General features: G+C 38.0%; 2 protein-coding genes across 10 annotated transcripts in view; both read left to right on the forward strand.

The window, feature by feature from the left end:
- The window catches only part of LOC134822730 (phosphatidate phosphatase LPIN1-like), a 582,707-nt gene that overhangs the window by 354,161 nt on the left and 209,320 nt on the right, over positions 1 to 19,226 (forward strand).
- Positions 757 to 17,502, forward strand: LOC134822733 (uncharacterized). Of its 9 annotated transcripts, none has more exons than XM_063833961.1 (17): positions 757 to 914; positions 1,051 to 1,176; positions 6,403 to 6,537; positions 6,791 to 6,833; positions 10,214 to 10,287; positions 11,805 to 11,883; positions 12,041 to 12,332; positions 12,503 to 12,637; positions 12,792 to 12,871; positions 13,219 to 13,355; positions 13,996 to 14,114; positions 14,595 to 14,699; positions 14,920 to 14,997; positions 15,158 to 15,256; positions 15,357 to 15,446; positions 15,584 to 15,697; positions 16,889 to 17,502. In XM_063833961.1, the coding sequence occupies exons 8-17, from the start codon at positions 12,503 to 12,505 to the stop codon at positions 17,057 to 17,059; spliced, it is 1,128 nt and encodes a 375-aa protein (XP_063690031.1). In that variant the 5' UTR covers positions 757 to 914; positions 1,051 to 1,176; positions 6,403 to 6,537; positions 6,791 to 6,833; positions 10,214 to 10,287; positions 11,805 to 11,883; positions 12,041 to 12,332; the 3' UTR covers positions 17,060 to 17,502. The 9 variants fall into 9 exon arrangements, with proteins under 9 accessions (XP_063690031.1, XP_063690036.1, XP_063690033.1 ...); XM_063833966.1 differs by having other exon boundaries at positions 15,182 to 15,256; positions 16,889 to 17,496; XM_063833963.1 differs by having other exon boundaries at positions 11,805 to 11,853; positions 16,889 to 17,496.

Genomic DNA, 19,226 nt, shown 5'->3' on the forward strand with positions numbered 1-19,226 from the left:
AGCACTTAATCAGTGATATCTTCGCTCAATCAATGCCTTGATTGGTTGGAGACTGCTTTTAGGACAGCAACCGAAGCGCAAATTTCTTCGGTTTTAAGGAACGTCACTATCAGTAATCACTCCAAGTGATCAGATCGTCATCCACCAACATGCTCGTTACCGCCTAATGATGCTCATTGTTGCTCGCTAGCGAATAGCTCCCGATGAGATTACTGATTGGGTGACGAAATCGCTGATTAAGTGCCGAGATCACGTATCTAAATTTCTGTGCAATTCTAAGAAGAATTACGTGAGTTATTAAAGGGTTGCGTGTGGGCAGTTACTTCTGGGCCACCCTGTATCTCCGGTTCTAAATATCTTAGAAGGTTTCGGTTTGGGCCAGGATATGTATCTCTTGACGGCCAAATACTTTATCCTTGACAACTTTTTATTAACTCGTTTGCCAGGTTATTGGTAAATTAAACAATCAGCTCATTATCGGTATTATCACGTAACCGAAAATTCATGTTTCATGTGATACAGTTAATTGTTGACCGAAACATATTTTCATAATTTTTGTACTATGGTAATTATCTAATAAACTAATTACCTGTCAAAGAGGTTTGATCAGGGACCTATACCCTGGTTCAAACTGGAACCTTCTACAGTTTTCAGAATCGGAGATGTGTCAAATCTATAAGTCAAACCTATGGCGAATATTTATATATGTAATTGTTTATCATTTCGGTTGCTTCGTTATCGACTCCTAATTATGATAGCAAACAAGATGGATTGACAACTGAAGGGCTAGTCGGTAATCGCTCTGCTCCCAGTAAAAGAGAAAAGAAATACGTATACCGATTATTGATAATTTGGTGACACCGGAATTGATGTGATCACTGTCCGCTACATTCTACCTGAAATCGCGTGATAAGGTAGGCAATATATCAAATTATACTTTTCTTGACTTCAATTCTCCACAGGCACAGTTAATGAATCAAATGAAATTGAATGGCTCGGATTAAAAACTGATATTTTGAGGTTATATTAATGGAGCATAATTTATTTCAGGGTAGAATCTAAATAGATAGCTTATAGATGCGACCGCAAATCTTTATGAAAGAGAATCGGAAGGGAAATGGTGTGACTGATTAATGACCAGCATTATGTTACCTTCCTCTGAACCAATCTTGAGCGGTGAGTGAATAGTTATATAAGTATATACTATATATAATATATATATATATCATCGGTAAAACCAACCCTGATGATTTGAGCCATACTGATGAGTCCTAATAGGACGAAACACTGTGTCTATGGATGTATATATATATATATAGTTATTATATAGCATTATATTTAGATGAATATTTGGAACAGTTGTAAAAATTAGATTTTTGGATCCACCTTATGTTCAAACTAAAAAAAGGCTTAGATTTTATAAAATAATGCAATTTCTATCTCTTCAATCATTTTTCCTTTCAAATTCGGACGTTATTGAAGGATGAGATTACTCAAATGTATGTTGCTGACGCTGACTCTTCATAAGTTGCATCCTGCAAGATTTGTCGCAATAAAACGCAAATTCAGCTGTCTAAAAGAAAGCCTTGCCACGTGCAATTATTAAGGATCCGTGAAAATTGCCTGGTTTTCCGTTTTATGGTAGCTTCTATGACATGAACATGCCTCATATAATATTTGCATTATGAAGATAGATCGACTATACCAGCCTGCTGCTGGACATTTAAATCCAATTTTCTTTGAAGCGCGACTGGGATCGGTCTGTCAGAGGCTGACATGCGGTATATTGACTTTTTTTCTTGCCTACCACCGCAATCATCCCCGTCATTTCGTTCTTTTGAATCGTGCTGTCTGTTTAAGTTGGGCCTCTATTTCAATTCCGTTAAATCATTATCGGGATATTTTGTATCTGCAGAAAATAAGAATCTCGTTAGATTAAGAGTGAATCCGGGTATTAATGATAGACCACGTTTCTCGTTACCCGTGCAGTTAACAAGCGGAGTCAACGTATCAAGCATGTGGGTGCACAATTTAAACGGGGCAATTCTTGGTTCTGAAACTAATACTATGGTGACAGGATGTAGTGAATGATGAGGCCTATCAGCAGTTTATGGATCATGGGGTGCACTGCAAGCATCGTTGAAACAATATACTATTATAGCTTCTCCTTTACAATTTCTAATTAGGTGTATTTGCTCCTCGTTATAATACTTGAGAGACACATTAGTGAAGCGCCACGTATCATGGGAGGTACTCAAGTAACGGTACAAGTGCTTATTACCCCATATCACTCTCTTTTAATTTAGAAGGAGAAGGGAGAAAAGACAATAGGTCGTAGTTTGAGTGGGCTATAGTTTACTTGTAAGTTCGTTATTCTCATTGACCAGGCATCATGGCGCTACGGCTGGGACGCACTACTTACCAAATACATGGTCACGTGATGAGACGCGTATTGCAGTAGAGATCATAATTGTGAACCACTCATAGTCACGTGATCAAAGAGAGAACTGCTGATTGGTCCAGCGAGTCTTGTTCCCAATCTTGATGAGGGTATCCGGTCGGGTGATCCCTGTGGTGCACTCAATTCTCTCATTTTAAAGTATTTTAACGGCTTCATTTCTAGATTTTATTACACCCTTTACGTTAGTTTGCTTACAGTTAGCACTGATCCACTTTAGTAAGTTATCTTTATTGGTAAAAGTAGATATTCTTGAGTTGATTTAGGTATTCAACTTTTCTCCCAAATTTCTTTTTTTCTTATATTTTGTTTTCTTATATTTTGTTTTCTTATTTTTATTATCAGAAGCTTGCGTTTATGGGTGTCAAAAATCATGCCACAAAAGATTTGGCTTGATATTTTAAGATTTTAGGCAGGACCAATAGATCTGAATACTGATGGGAAGGTGAACTATATTTTAATTGGCCTTCGCCCAACTAATAGGGTAGGTACCCAATCAACTTGAAAAAGTTCCCAATGAATCTTAACGACAACCTCACCTAGGCTGATAAATTCATCCAAATTTTCGGCCCTCTACGAAGGTCAGATTTTTAGATTTGCCAAAGGACCTGTCCTCGGCCCGAATCTCCGGATTTTACGATGCTTGAGGAGCATGGGATGTCTCGTTTGAAACATAACATGGTAAACTGATTTGGTTTTTAATTATTTTCCCAGTCAAAGCAGCATCGACTAATGACTAATCGAAATGCAGAATGGCTGTCACGTGCTAAAACAAACCTCGCTCCCAGTCGCCAGAATCCAGATCTATGATCCAGTGGGACGTGCTCTCAGATCCGATTACTGTAGGGCGCAGGCACATTCCCAACTCAGCACTCATTACCCATCCTCAATTTACGTGTTTTGTGTTCTGAAATTATCTTTGCCATAAATGCTTTTACTTGGTCTGTGGAGATTTTTAAAGTGTCGATAATTTGAGATCTTTAAAGTACATGGCATTCGTAAGTTTACTTCTAACAAATTTAGTATGTGACCTTTCTCGAAACCTTGAACTACGATTTTCGAATAAAACGGTTGAACTAGGCTTACTTACAGTTTCACGAAATACAGCGATCTTCGGCTGTATTTTGTGAAACTTTAAGTCCGTCTAATTCAAGCGTTTTATTTCACATCGCCATTAAAAGTAGTTGAGCACTTTGGACTGTACAGTTCTCTACCCTTAAATTGTAAAATACTATTCGCATTGACCAATGTTCATTTAAATCTAACGATAAATTCACCGGAGACACAACAATTTTATTTACTATAAACTAACTCTAAAAGCGCGTATTCTTGGAAACTATCGCATGTTTAATATCATTGGCTATCCTAAAAAAATGCAACTTAAATAGCTAGTTAAAGTTAAATAGCTAGCATCAGTCCTATTTAAACACTGATGCACATGTGGTCACCCAACCTTCGATCCGCCTGCCTAGTGCTGACCTCGTTTTAAATAGAAATAAAATCACGTCACCTAGCCATGTACCCGCGGCTAGTAGATACTCTACCCCCAAATTTTTCACATCCCTCTCCCCGGAAGTTGGGATAGTTGCGATGCAAGATCTGCCGAGCTGAGCTATGGTTTAAATGTGACTAAATTGTTGTGTTGGGCCCCCTGGGCACCCAACATGGGCGCTACAAATAATAATATGCTACCCTGTAGGGGTGAGAGAGAGTGAGGGCACATAATATATGCAGATTGCACTCAAATATAACCAAATTAAACTTAGCCATCTGTTATCTCGCACAACTAACAGCACTCTGACTGACACACACGTAAAATAATCCGCTAATTTGGGGTTTTTAGACGAAAGTTTTTAACTCTTCCCACCAGCCCTGATCGGGGCAGCCTCTAATTCGAGGTATCGGGGATTTATTGACACATGGTGGTCCCGATATAACCAGGACATCACAGCGACATTGGTACATCGGCCATCGCACGTGTTGAATGATCTAAAAATTAATTGGAAGGATTTGATAAGCTCCATCTGTCATCGAATGTGAGATCGGGAAGAGTCTTCACCCAATCAGAGAGCCGACAGTTCTGGAACACCCAATCAGCGGCCAGGAAACCCTCACGTGATCTCGTGAATCCGCGCACGGATCCGCTACATTTTGACGAAGTTGTGTCAGCTGATAATGGGGGAGGGTTTAGGCTACGTTTGGTGGCTTCCCCGCGACTTGGCTCCCTGGGCCCGCTCAGCAGGGGTACGGCCACCTTGTTCACGTAACCCTTGTTCCTTCTATCACAACAATCCAATTAGCAGATCCTCTTTTCAAACACATTGCTCACAATCTGATCTGAATTTATGCTGTATATCCCGGGAATATAGATCCTTTGCCCCTCCATATCCAACTGATCTCTGGAAATTTTCCGCAAATGACAGGGTTTAATTTCTCCCAGACCTCGGGCAAGGTAATCCCAACTGTCAACAGAGTAAATCGTTATCTACGTGAAGTTTGGTTACCGCCGTCAATACTCGGCCCTTATTGGCCGGTAAAGATCGCTGACAAAAATATTATATTTTAACAGAAACCACCTGATAAGTTGGAATTCCATCATTTTAGTGCTGGAGATTCGATGTATGAAATTTTATTTCCAATCGGCGGATCATTTCTTTTGATTCTGGTAGCTGTTTGGTTTTGGATTAAATTGTTGTTCATTGATCGGGACGAGCTGCTACCGTGCGATTGGCTGTCTGGCATCACGTGGCCTTGCTCCGGCTGGTACCATTGGTTAGCTGGCCTGATTATGTGTGTTTGGATTGATCATCATTCGGAGTTAGATTCGTCCGATCATTTTCCACCAGTATGATTTTCTCCACATACCTGGTAAATATATGTTTGCTAAAGCCATCTGTGCAATTGGCATATCGTTTATTCATTGAATTAGAGATTTCGGGGACCGTTTTAACGGCACGCATTGTGATTTAAACCTAATTAGTAATTTGTTGGTACCCAAGCTTTATACTCAAGCCCTTCCTTCCATGCGCCAGGCAGCTAGTATTCTTATTTGATCATCACATTATTATCAATCTAAAAGATTTTGATGTTTGTAGGTCCCTCGGCTGAACAGGATTACGTTGTTATGTTTTATAATTATATCCGCTCATGGTTTATTTTATACGTTGCTCTCTAAGGGACCCGGGACCGTGTACGCTCCCATAGTTTCACACAAGTCAGCTCCTCCAAATGACAGTCAGTTCCTTGAACGAATGTCACGTGATTTACGGTTCAGCCAATCGCAATTTGTCAATTTAACCTCGTGATGTTAGTTCTCTCACCCGACTGGTTTAGAGGGTGGAGTTTGTTTTTGTAGACTCTTCCGCTGAATCGTCTGTTTAATTCAAACTACTTTGTAATCAAGTGAGAAACCTTCTAGACCTTCGCAAATACGCCCTTTTGAAACATTGACATTGCCTTGTATTAAAGGTGATCCTTGATTCATTCCTTATTTTGTGTTGTAATCAATTAAGATAACCTTTTGATAAGCTGATAAAGAAATTAAGAGAACTCGACCTGATCTCAGATTGTATTTGAGTAGAGCCAACTCCCAGTCTCTATACTAAAGTATTTACTGATAACAGAATATATTACAAGAATTTAATCGGCATTACTAAACCTGTAGTCTGACAGCTTGCTGCTATGTTATCCCTCCCGGAATTACATTTTTACATCCAACTTTATAATGAGGAATCTTGTAGTGGTAAAGTTAATGGTACATCAAAATTTAAACAGTTTAATTCATACGATAGTTATACTTTACAGCACAACCAGTTCCTCTAATTTCAATCCAACGTTGCCTTTTTTGTTTGTTTGACTTTACAATTTCTACCTGTACATTTTGCTGATACATGAACAAATATACAAAAGGCGAGAAATTTATCGTTCCCGTTTATCTTGGTCAGATGATGATGCTGTCAAAAAACCCAACACAAAATGGAGGCGGTCTCGTGGGACACCCTCCTAAATCAAACCTCACTACTCCCTCATTCTCCCCTAAAACGTCCCTCCTGCAAGACTCCAACGTTGTCATACCATCGGTAATTACTTAATGATTTAATTAATTGCACTCTTCTGTTCTGTTAATTGTTAAACAAGTTATATTAATATTTTCTTTGTGCTCGGTTGCAAGATATCACAGCCTGGCCTGATATACCACCTTAAAATCCTTTTAAATGTGCTGTTTCAATTGCAAACCTTCGTCGTTGACCTACGAATACTCTCGAAATCCATAACCCATTTAACATTAAACTGTTTCGTACCTACCTCTACTCAATCAATTCTTAATTTCAGGGTGAAAAGTTGCTGCCATCACTTTTACAACAGATCGCTAAAGGTAACTCGCCAACAAAATATATTTTATTGTTTTCCAGGGACAGTTATTAAAACACTATTTGCTTTCCTATATTCCCTTCATTATCCTGGCTAATACACGACCCGTTCCGTCATCTAGACATGACACCCCAATCGCAAAACTCTTGTGTTTATTGGCTTAGTTCACTCTAAGATAACCGGATCACGGATATGAGAATAACTCAACCTTCATTGGTTTGAGATTTAAACCTATGGTATACCTTGGTTCTGTTGCTCAATATATAAATATTTGTCAGATTGCGTCAGGTCCCAAGGTCCGCCAGCCATCAGAGCGACCTGAATCATTTAAAAGTTACGAGATGCGTTTCAAATCCAGACGATTTTAGATCTCCGTCAATAACGTGTTATGTTTTGCAATTGTAAATTCGCCTAATGATAATATAATGAATAATCTGAACGATCATCACGTGCGCCAAACACCACTCTGGGATACAATAAAGTAGAACAATTACATTGTAGGCAGTAGGGAAATTTGATCGTGCGTGGTGTTATCGCAGCGAAATTCTTGTTTAACTTTAAGTAAAGAGCGCGTCTATATACTCTATAGGTTGTACAATTTATTGTTCAATCAGAGCTACTTAATTTTACTCGGTTTAGCGGATCCATTTAAACATTTATACGTTTCGAAAATACTAGATCTCTCGCAAATAACGAGTTTTATGTTTTGCAATCATCTCTTAATACCCAGTCGAGCCATCTATTTATATTTAAACGTTCTTTCATGTTACACGTACCGGTCGTTTGATGGAAACGTTAAGAAACTAAAAAACAGATTTTCACAAACCTACTGATTGCTGGGTTGCCTTCAGGATTTTATCATCAAGAAAGATATCAAAATGGATTCCCAATAATGATACCTAACTACTAACTAGCATTACATGAATGTTGGATTGTATTTGTGGGGCACATGACTTGAAAGTGCACATGTGATATCTATCAGCTGCTTTTGGTCCTATGGAAAAATACTATTCCTAGCCGAAGTTATTGCCGGTCAAAGGTCAACGCTTATTGACATTAGGGGATGTAAGCGGGAGCAATCAAAAATTGTCAAAAAAACGAGGTGTAATATTTTCAAAATCGTTTCAAAACGTTTCAGGGTAATTGCTCAAAAAATGTAGGAGAAAATAGATTTTGAAATTCGATTTGCAGAGCGCAATCGCGATCGAAAATCGCTCACGCAATACAATTACGCATAAGCGCTGATTTTTTACCGGTGATAACTTTTCCATAGAACCAAAAGCATCCGATAGATATCACTTCCTAGTAGTACTATCAGAAACAACTATACAGTTGGTTGCTGAAGATTGTAAACTGAGCCGGCGGGTGGGCGAATCCTTTTCATTATTTCAAATGGAATTGACACACCCCACAAAAGATATTCGAATATGTCGCTTTTATCTATTTTTAGTCATTCTGGAAAGATGTTTAGTTACAGAATGTTGTTATTCGGTCGGTCGATCATAAATCCGTTTTATATAATTTCAAGGCATTGCATTGGCCGGCCATTGCTTCCTGACGACCAATCCGCTGCTCTCTGAGCTCAAACTTAAACTGCAGTCGTTTTAAACTGCGCGATTGGTCTTTATTTACCGTGTGAATGGTATCTCAGTATCAATATTTGTAAGAGCATGATTGAGGTAATATACCTTTAAACTCCTAGCATACGGATAACGGGTATACAACGAATATTTTCTGTTGATATATTTTCATTTTTCGGGCATCTGATATGTTTACTATCGACAGTTTCCATCATTAGTTTATATGAGCCTGAATATAGGTTTTAACATAGCTTCATCTGCTTCTATTAACAATGCAAAGGTTCATAATCAGAGGTTTAATCTTGTTAAATTCTAGTAGTTGGCTATAATCGGAAATTATCCATCAGGATTCAGGGTAAGGATGAATTGACTGAATGGACATGGACATTACTGAACTTTAGGAAGTCCAACGGGCGATTACACTTCAAGGAATGTATCAAGATATATCATAAACTAACCATTTGTATTGTGAACCTCTCTGCCGGCTTGTTACCTCCAACTTAAAGTGTAAAATGGCCCTGCACATTGCGTAGCCTATTGATAAAGGGAGCTCTGATGTTTGTAACAATTGGGATTGTCTCGAACATCAGCATTATAAGTTCCGGGGCTGATTCATGTGAATACATATGGACAGGAATCTGGATCAGAATATTGTGCCTTGAAGCCGGATGTAAATTGTAAGGCCGGGGTTGGGCTGTGGTCTGAAACCAGGGTTGTACATATGTGTTTCCTTGGTACTTTAGAGTGTGTTGTTATTCATGTTTATTTTAATTGTAGGAAATTTCTGAGAACTGGGCGGGCAATGACCGCCGGGCATTAAGTTTTATGAAAACATTCTATAAACTGTATACCAAACATGTTTTGGTATTATGGTTTGTCAGAGAGTCAGATGCGATATGTTGTATCAAAATTAGAAGAACTACCAATCGAATAGATTGTTTTAGGCACATGACTTAAACGTGGGTGTGTTTTGAAATTGTATTCCCAATTTGAATTCAATGATGCAGCGATACTAGACGCTGGGTGGGGCTCCATCCCACTCTTTTAACCAAAGCACTGATCAGTTATGTCACATGATCAAAACAAACTACCAGAATTGGTTCTCAAGTTGCCGTTCGAACGAAGATTGGCCGGCATATTCTCGAATTATCGTTTATTAAACAGTCCGCATTAAGAACATCTCGTGACCCCGTTCGTCTGTTTTAACTTCCACCGTTTCTCCGTGCTGGGATTCTACCTCTGGATCACGTGTTGCTATCCTCCCATTGGTTGCTTCGTTATCACGTGATTCTGATACTGCATGTTGATTGGTTCCTCCGGTGTCACGTTATATAAATAACGTACGGATTGGTGGGATTTCGGTCACGAGAGAGCTTGAAATGTAACCTATTTTGTTAAGTAGTTGTCCTCCGGTTGGAGGAAGGGTAATTTGAGTGGGTTGGTCGGCAAAACAAGAAAGATCTAAATTATCATAACCGGGCTGGATATGTTAAACCGTCACCTGAGAATAATACGTCCTGTTTTAAGATTTGTTTTCAAGTCAGTAACTGTTGAATTCTGGGAATGTTTTAATCTGATCGATCCATGGTTCATAGAATTAACACTAATCGTTGGTTTTCTGTTTACGTTTACCTATGTTTATTAAGAGTTTGAATTTTTCGAGTCCTTATTGCTAGTAGTATAATAGTATAGTTTGAAATTCGATTTAATTTTTAAACAAAAAGGAAAGTAGATAAATTAATTATCTATCCAACTGATTATCAATCCAATCGAATATTTAATTAACCAATAATCCTTCTCTCAGCATCATCCTCGTTGCCCGGCAACACTTGGTCAGTTCCTAGCTGTACTTCTGCTTTTTCTCCCCATCACGAACAAGTGAGAAACTATCTAATTTTTCTGAGATGTCACAATCGATATGTCACAGTTACACTGTAATATGAATATGTAACACGCTACAACTATACTACAAGTCGATATCAATCCTTTTGCATATAACTAAGTTTACAGCTTCACAATTATATCTAAGTTTCCACAATTATAACTAAGTTTCCACTATTATAACTAAGTTTCCACAATTATAACTAAGTTTCCACTATTATAACTAAGTTTCCACTATTATAACTAAGTTTCCACTGCACTATTATATCTAAGTTTCTACTATTATAACTAAGTTTCCACTATTATAACTGAGTTTCCACAATTATAACTAAGTTTCCACAATTATAACTAAGTTTCCACTATTATATCTTAGTTTCCACTATTATAACTAAGTTTCCACAATTATAACTAAGTTTCCACTATTAAGCTATTATTACTATGTTTCCACTATTATAACTAAGTTTCCACTATTATAACTAAGTTTCCACTATTATTACTATGTTTCCACTATTATAACTAAGTTTCCACTATTATAACTAAGTTTCCACTATTATATCTAAGTTTCCACTATTATAACTAAGTTTCCACTATTATAACTAAGTTTCCACTATTATAACTAAGTTTCCACTATTATAACTAAGTTTCCACTATTATAACTAAGTTTCCACTATTATAACTAAGTTTCCACTATTATACCTAAGTTTCCACTATTATACCTAAGTTTCCACAATTATAACTAAGTTTCCACTATTATAACTAAGTTTCCACTATTATACCTAAGTTTCCACAATTAAAACTAAGTTTCCACTATTATAACTAAGTTTCCACTATTATAACTAAGTTTCCACTATTATAACTAAGTTTCCACTATTATAACTAAGTTTCCACAATTATAACTAAGTTTCCACTATTATATCTAAGTTTCCACTATTATACCTAAGTTTCCACTATTATACCTAAGTTTCCACAATTAAAACTAAGTTTCCACTATTATAACTAAGTTTCCACTATTCTAACTAAGTTTCCACTATTATAACTAAGTTTCCACAATTATAACTAAGTTTCCGCTATTATATCTAAGTTTCCACTATTATACCTAAGTTTACACAATTATAACTAAGTTTCCACTATTATAACTAAGTTTCCACTATTATACCTAAGTTTCCACAATTAAAACTAAGTTTCCACTATTATAACTAAGTTTCCACTATTATAACTAAGTTTCCACTATTATAACTAAGTTTCCACTATTATAACTAAGTTTCCACAATTATAACTAAGTTTCCACTATTATATCTAAGTTTCCACTATTATACCTAAGTTTCCACTATTATACCTAAGTTTCCACTATTATACCTAAGTTTCCACAATTAAAACTAAGTTTCCACTATTATAACTAAGTTTCCACTATTCTAACTAAGTTTCCACTATTATAACTAAGTTTACACAATTATAACTAAGTTTCCACTATTATAACTAAGTTTCCACTATTATAACTAAGTTTACTATTTCAGCCTGCAATGACGTCAGCTGCGCAATCTCCTAAACCGTCCGTCTCAATGTGTAAGATAGATACTGCATCTCATTTAGCCAGTGAGTTACACTGGTGGTTTTTATAATTCATAAACCTGTCACATGACACCTCATTTTGTGGTTCATTGTATAATTTTGTTATTTCATTTTGAGTTTCATGTGTTTTAATTTTATTAAGAGTAAGATTCGGCTGTGTAACATAGGTTTTCCGCTTCAGCCCAAGTTCTGGAACATCAGCTCGCCAGCCAAATCCTCGAGCGTTACTCTCAACAGCTGTCCCCAAACCATCCCTTCTCCGCAAAACTATTCTCCTCCAACGCTAACACCCTCCTCAACAACCAGCTATCTACCACTAACACCCTCCTTAACAACCAACTAACAACCACTAACGCCCTCCTGGGTAACCACTTGTCTCCCTCACACTTCCTTAGTAACAGTGGATTACAACAGCAACAACACCTTGTCTCTCACACCAACCCTCCCTTATCCTTCCCAGATTCAACACCACCGTCAGTATATTATTTACATTCCATATTACTGCTTCAGTCTCAACGCTGGACAGTGAACATTAAAACTAAACATGAATGAACTTTTCTTTTGACCGAGGTTTTTGCGCCGAATGAAGGCTCTCTATAAGAATTTTTAACGTCTCCCAATTTGACATATTTTCCGGTTTCAGATGAGTCCTGTCAATAACCCTCGTGTTGGTATAAAAGAGTTTATGAAGAGCGAAGAGAACAACTCGAGAAGATTGAGATGGAAAGAAGAACACGGAAGAATCCTTATCTCTATCTGGAAAGAGAAGTACCCTCAGGTATGCAGTTTTTTAGTTTTCAGTTTAATTGGTCATACTTAGTAATACTGATTGAATTATCAAGTGAAATGTGATCTTGAATGTTTTTTTTTCTTCAGACATTTGTAAAGAAGACAAATCTTCGATTATATTAATTCTAATATTAATTCACTAGGTCCGGGCTGCTAAGAAGATTAAGGAGAAACATGCTATATGGCAGGAGATTGGAGAAGAATACAACAAATTCTGTGTTAAGTAAGGAACTTATTTCATTTCCAATAAAATGATTTCAGTTTTTACTAGCTAAAATGAAAGGTTAGTAGGTAGGGATTCCCTACTAGGCCTATGGAAGCAGTGAACGTTTGTTTTGACACTGTCACGTGACAAAACAAACTTGTGCAACCTCCCCATCATCGCCCAGTCATCATGCTTTACTCGGGGATTGTTAAACTAAAACTGGCGACAATTTTACTATTCTATTTATATTGTTTAACTGAGCCTAGCGACGATTTTGCTATTGTATTTTTGAACTGAACCCAGCGACGATTATCCACTCTAAAATGTACAGTGATTATTTGAGTTTACCAACACCTCTTGCTCAGATACGACTGGCCTCCACGGTCCACGGAGCAAGTAAAGATCAAAGTAAAGAACTGTATAGACGAGTACAAACAGACCATCAAGTACAACCAGGAGTACAAAACATGTCCTTACTTCCAGGATATTGACGACATATTCGGTACGTAATCTGATGAAATTCCTGGTTCTGCTACATTTGTTTTCAATACAAACTTCATTCTTTTTTACATTATACTTTTGGCCACGCAAACGGTGTCAATGACGCGCGATAGGTATTAAATTACTAAAGACTTAAAGAGTCGTGGGCACTTAAAAATTACCAGCAATACCGGAAATATTGCATTCCCAAATTTTGTCTACAGCGTTTAAAATAGCAGAGTTTCGTCACTATCTTGGTCCCTTTTGTGTTCTTTTCCTGTGGAATTAAACCGGAAATGACCAAAGAGAACACTAACGAACTCGTCTGGTAATACAGCAATTCATAAAGACGATCAGAACTCTAAAAATCGAGAGAAAGCTATAAAAATAAAATCTTAAAAATTGACCCCGTTACAATTTCACGAAAGAGAAAAAAAATCGAATATAATAATTTAAATACGAGTAAAAAAGAATGGAGGCTGTGCAATGTGTTCAAGGAAAGCTTCAAGGGTTGGTGTTTCAAAGAATGGTAGTTCGAAGAATCGCATGTGCAGCTTCTCTATCTTCAGATCGTGACTGCTAGATCGAAGTTTAGCAATGTTAGCTCTTTTAACCCTGCATGGGAGCTGTAAGTACGGTGTGTTCACTAAACACTACTACAGGAATGAGTGATCCAGAGAAAGCAGCCGAGTTACAGAAAACAGTGACGGTTGGGCAGTCCCCCAGCCAGGGTTGCAACGCCGATAACGCTTACTGGAGCGGGAGCAGCCTTCCAACACAGGTCAGTGTCAGTAACCAGTCAGTTACAAGTCTGTTACAAGTCAGTTACAATTTAGTAACCAGTCAGTTACAATTCAGTTACAAGTCAGTTACAAGTCAGTAACCAGTCAGTTACAAGTCTGTTACAAGTCAGTTACAATTTAGTAACCAGTCAGTTACAATTCAGTTACAAGTCAGTTACAAGTCAGTAACCAGTCAGTTACAAGTCAGTCACAAGTCAGTCACAATTTAGTAACCTGTCAGTTAAAAATCAGTCACAAGTCAGTTACAAGTCAGTAACCAGTCAGTTACAAGTCAGTCACAAGTCAGTTACAAGTCAGTCACAATTTAGTAACCAGTCAGTTCCAAGTCAGTTACAAGTCAGTTTACAGTTACAAGTCAGTAACCAGTCAGTTACAAGTCGTTAACAAATCATTTGCCAGTCAGTAACCATTCAGTTTTCTGTCATTAACCAATCAATTAAATGTACCTGTGTTTCCAGGTAAAGAAGAGGAAGTTGAACATCTCACTAGATGTAGGAAAGGAGGAAGGAGAGAGAAAGTCACCCAAATCAAGCAGCAGCATGAGCAGTCCTCTACATACCGAGGTAGGAATCTTTTGGCCCAATTTTTAGACACAGTCTAGACGGTGATCATTAGACAGATTGGACAAATGATACAGATTGCAATAGGTTATCGAATATAGCTGTTGCTGCCCATTTTGATACACAGATCAGAATGTCCATACCAATCAATTACATTCTTTTTTATCTGTATAATTAGTAAATGTTAACTGTTTTGTAATTAGACCTAATTGATTCCCATTAGGACCCCGAGAAATCAGCTAGCAGTACCCAGACATCAGGACAGGACTCCATGTACCTCATAAACCTTCCTACTTCACAGGTAAGGCATTTTAAACGCATTAAAACTGAACCTATTTTTAAGGATGTAAATACATGTTAAAGGAAAAACCCCATGCTATGTTAATTATGTTCAACTTTATGTGTTTTGTTCAGCTATATTAGTATCATGATGTCATTATAACAATGTATGTATCACTCAGGCTACAGCCAGCACACCAAAACAGGTACCTATACTACCAGAACCCCGCTACAGTACACCTTCATCCGAATTCCGACAAAAGAAACACCTCGACACTGAGGTTAGTGTACTGCTGATTCTTAATTATTTAGAGGGATTGGCATATTATGGTAGTATAGCGTGAGGTATTTGGTATATTCTAACTATTGACAATATCTCAGGAACCAAGATACGATGTGAAGATAGGATCTTGTCTGGCTCCAGCTACTTCCCCCTCAGCTCTCCCGGACCAAAACATTCCAATTTCACAGGTATTGGCTTTATCTCTATTCTATAATCTGCTTATACAGTATACACCAATCACCATGGTATCTCCCACTTTTCTGACACAAAAGCAATTGAACACGCTAAGCAGTATATCACGTATTTATCGATGCATCATCTTCAGTTTGGTGAGTTGATGAAGCAGCTGCACGAGAGGGAGGATAAGAGGATAGACGTATATCACAGAATAGATGTGGAGAGGAATAACGCGTTCCTCACTAGGGAGCGCGAGAGATATGTAAGTATGTGAGATATGTAAAATATGCAAGATATGTGTGAGAGAACATTATGCGAAAATATCTTAAATTATTATTTTTGTTATAATTTCCCATTCTTTGAGATTTTTGTCTGCAGTTTGGTTGGGTAATTTGCCAGATTAGGCCATTGAGCAACTACTCTAGAGGTCGGGGGAGTCCACAAAAGGCACAAAAAGACTCCGACCACCAAATCATGGTGTTGCCGAGCATAAAATGGCGTAGGCCAGGGCCGGTACCTGATCTTGATAAGATGCATGGAGGACTACCAGTTACGCCGCGCGGATCCCATGTTCTTAATCTTACAGGAAATAGTATCACCCAGCAGTAGAGACGAATAAATTCCTCGGAAATCTGTATATATGTGAATGCTACTATTGGACACATTAGCCTCGGAGGTAGTCGACACTTTGGTTTATCAGCTAATCATAGTCGGAGACAATTCCGTGAGAATAGTACTGTGAAGTTCTATACAGGCTAGACTAACGTTATCTTATGAGATTGTACCATCATTAATTATTTGATGCAAAAAACCACGGTTGCCCGTTCTGGGTCCGATATCAAGATTCCGATTCGGTGATTCCTGGCAGATTGGATGTTATCAGTGATGATAGTTCGATATCTTTCTAACTTAACTATCAACTAGTTACTTGTGTCTGGCACTTATCTAGCTTTACCACAAGATCAGGACGATCTTTATAGAACATAATGGTAGAAATTTGCGGAGCAGCTATTGTTACCGCAAGTAAAAGTCGGTGATTGGTCACAGATTGTTAAAAGCTGTCTACTTCTAAACTTACATTCAGACCCAATGTCAGTGACAATATGGGCAGGAGTCCAGAACATTACTCTGGTGAGTGTTGAGGGCTCGGTGATGACATGTCCAAACTTCTATTCTCGGGGGCCCAACATGATCGTATTGTTGGTGGGCCCGGTACTAGTATTAGGTTTAGACACCATGTCGCTATCTATATCCTGGGTTGGATTCTTCATGAGGTGTCTCTGTAACTGGTCTCAAACGTGATATTAGGACATTTCCTGGAAATTGCTACGTCTTCCGAACGCGGGAAATTCCCAAATTGACATTTGACATCCACACGTCATGTTATTGAATTTAAATGGTATCTCGTATGATTTGAGCTTCGAACTCTGTCTAACAATCGACCCCTTCACAGGAAGCCGAATATCAGCTCGAGAAAAGTCGACAAGCGTTCCTGTCGAGCGTTATCGAGAAACTGATTGACGTCATCAAAGACAAGAGTCTGACTGATAAGACAGAGACGAGCAAACTATTCCCAACTCTACGGAAACCAGAAACTGACATCGAGAAGAGTTGTGAAGACTGAGAAAAGAAGTTAATCTTCTTCAGCATCTTCATCGGTGTAGTGACTTCCGCGCAACTGCCGCTCTCATCAGCGAAATTAGTATTTGAATTTTGATGTTGCTGGCCCTGCTCCGTTTGGATGAGTCACGTGTTAAACCGTGAACAGTACTGGAACCCCAGCATAGTTTAGATGTTAGACAATGTTAACTTAAAGCTAATTTAGAGCTGTATAAGATGTTAATTTGGAGTAAGTGGATTTTATTCTCCATGATGTTATGGTGTGTTATCGAACTATTGATATAGTATAACAAGAGAAGAACGACTTTTATTTAGACCAGGTCACCTAATAATATGACCTAATAATATGACCTTATTTCGTGTTTTAATCCTTATCTATTATCAAATTGAAATCAGAAAAGGGTTTTTATTTCTAATTTGTCGCTTAAATCTAGGTTTTTGATTTAAGGGGGCCGGGGGGGGTCTTCATCAAAATTCTCTCGAAATTGACTTTGTAGTTGTTTCTGATGGAAGGGAGTGATATCTATCAGCTGTTTTTGGTCCCATGGAAAAACATTGTTCCTAGCCGAAAATATTGCCGGTCAAAGGTCAGCGCTTATGTGTAATTGTATTGCGCGAGCGATTTTCAATCGCGCGCCCTGAAAATCGAGTCTAAAAATCTATCTTCTCCTACATTTGTTGAGGAATCACCCTGAAACTTTCAGGATATGTTCTAAGGACCATTTAGAAGAGATTGTCGGGCCAGAATTTTGAGATAGGCCTTAGAAAATTTTTTATTCGATTTTTAAAATCTTGGACCTCGTATTTTGACGATTTTTTCAGGTCCAAGATTTTCAAAATCGAATAAAATTTTTTCTAAGGCCTATCTCAAAATTCTGGCCCGACAATCTCTTCTAAATGGTCCTTAGAACATATCCTGAAAGTTTCAGGGTGATTGCTCAACAAATGTAGGAGAAGATAGATTTTTAGACTCGATTTTCAGGGCGCGCGATTGAAAATCGCTCGCGCAATACAATTACACATAAGCGCTGACCTTTGACCGGCAATATTTTCGGCTAGGAACAATATTTTTCCATGGGACTAAAAACAGCTGATAGATATCACTCCCCTCTATCAGAAACAACTACAAAGTCAATTTCGAGAGAATTTTGATGAAGACCCCCCCCGGCCCCCTTAATAAACTTAGGGTCGAATGTCTAGTATATACCAAATTGATTTAATAACTTTGGAATTTGACGATCTCAGAGATAATTTTTCTGCTATTTTAATTTAGTTTTAATCCGTTGATCAAATTGACAAAATGCCTCTTCTTATTGTTATTGTTCAGTCACAAGCTTTACTTCCTATACTATAATACTTAATAGAACCTAATTTTCGCCCATGAATAATGAATGTACGATTCTTTGGAATCAATCAACTGATCTACTTGATCAGTTAACTGAAAACTCCGGTCCAGTGCTTGTAGCGCGATGCACTATATACGTATATACTGGCTAGCGCATCAAATAATGTTTATCGCAACCACAGATCTCCGATTTTAGCGATCATGCATTACTGGGCGGCTAAGAGGTTTACCTGGGGACCCAGGCTGTAACTAAGTGCAATGTTGAAGTGCTGAAATGTTGATTGTTGAAGCTTTGGCGGAATGACAGGCTGAGCGCGGCCCGGTAAATACGACTACGAGTTGTAAAGGATTGGAATTTGGCAACTAAACGTCAAGATCAAGTCCTTACTATTTAATACTAAGTCCCTGTGCGAGGCGCTCTTTTCAAGCTTTCTGTACAGAGAGATCTTATATGCACCATTATTGCACCATTATTGTACTGGCTACACCATTATAATTGTACTGACTACTGATTAATAACGGTTGATTACAACTTTTTAAAAGTCAGAATGACATGTTCCGTTCTCAGTTCTTGACTTACTTGAATTAGTTTACCTGGGGACCCGGCCAGGCTATTATATTTATGTTCATAATCATATAATAGAGAATTAGGCGGAATGACAGGCTGAGCGCCGCCCAGTATGAGTAAGAATTAGTTGGACTTGGGGTGGCAAGAATATCGTGAAATATAAATATTATGATCGCGTTTTCACAGCGAATTCATGCTCGCGTCCGTGCTTAGGCTTATTGCACGCGTGAAACATTCCAATACAATGTTCAAGTAGCT

Source organism: Bolinopsis microptera, chromosome 11 (genome assembly GCF_026151205.1).
Source record: "Bolinopsis microptera isolate Bmic1 chromosome 11, MBARI_Bmic_1.0, whole genome shotgun sequence".
In the NCBI taxonomy this organism is placed as follows: domain Eukaryota; kingdom Metazoa; phylum Ctenophora; class Tentaculata; order Lobata; family Bolinopsidae; genus Bolinopsis; species Bolinopsis microptera.

Coding starts and splice junctions, on each gene's coding strand:
- LOC134822733 (XM_063833961.1), top strand. CDS start 12,503: ATGAGTCCTGTCAATAACCCTCGTGTTGGTATAAAAGAGTTTATGAAG. Junction 12,638..12,791: donor GGAAAGAGAAGTACCCTCAG/GTATGCAGTTTT, acceptor TTAATTCACTAG/GTCCGGGCTGCTAAGAAGAT. Junction 15,257..15,356: donor AGAAACACCTCGACACTGAG/GTTAGTGTACTG, acceptor ACAATATCTCAG/GAACCAAGATACGATGTGAA.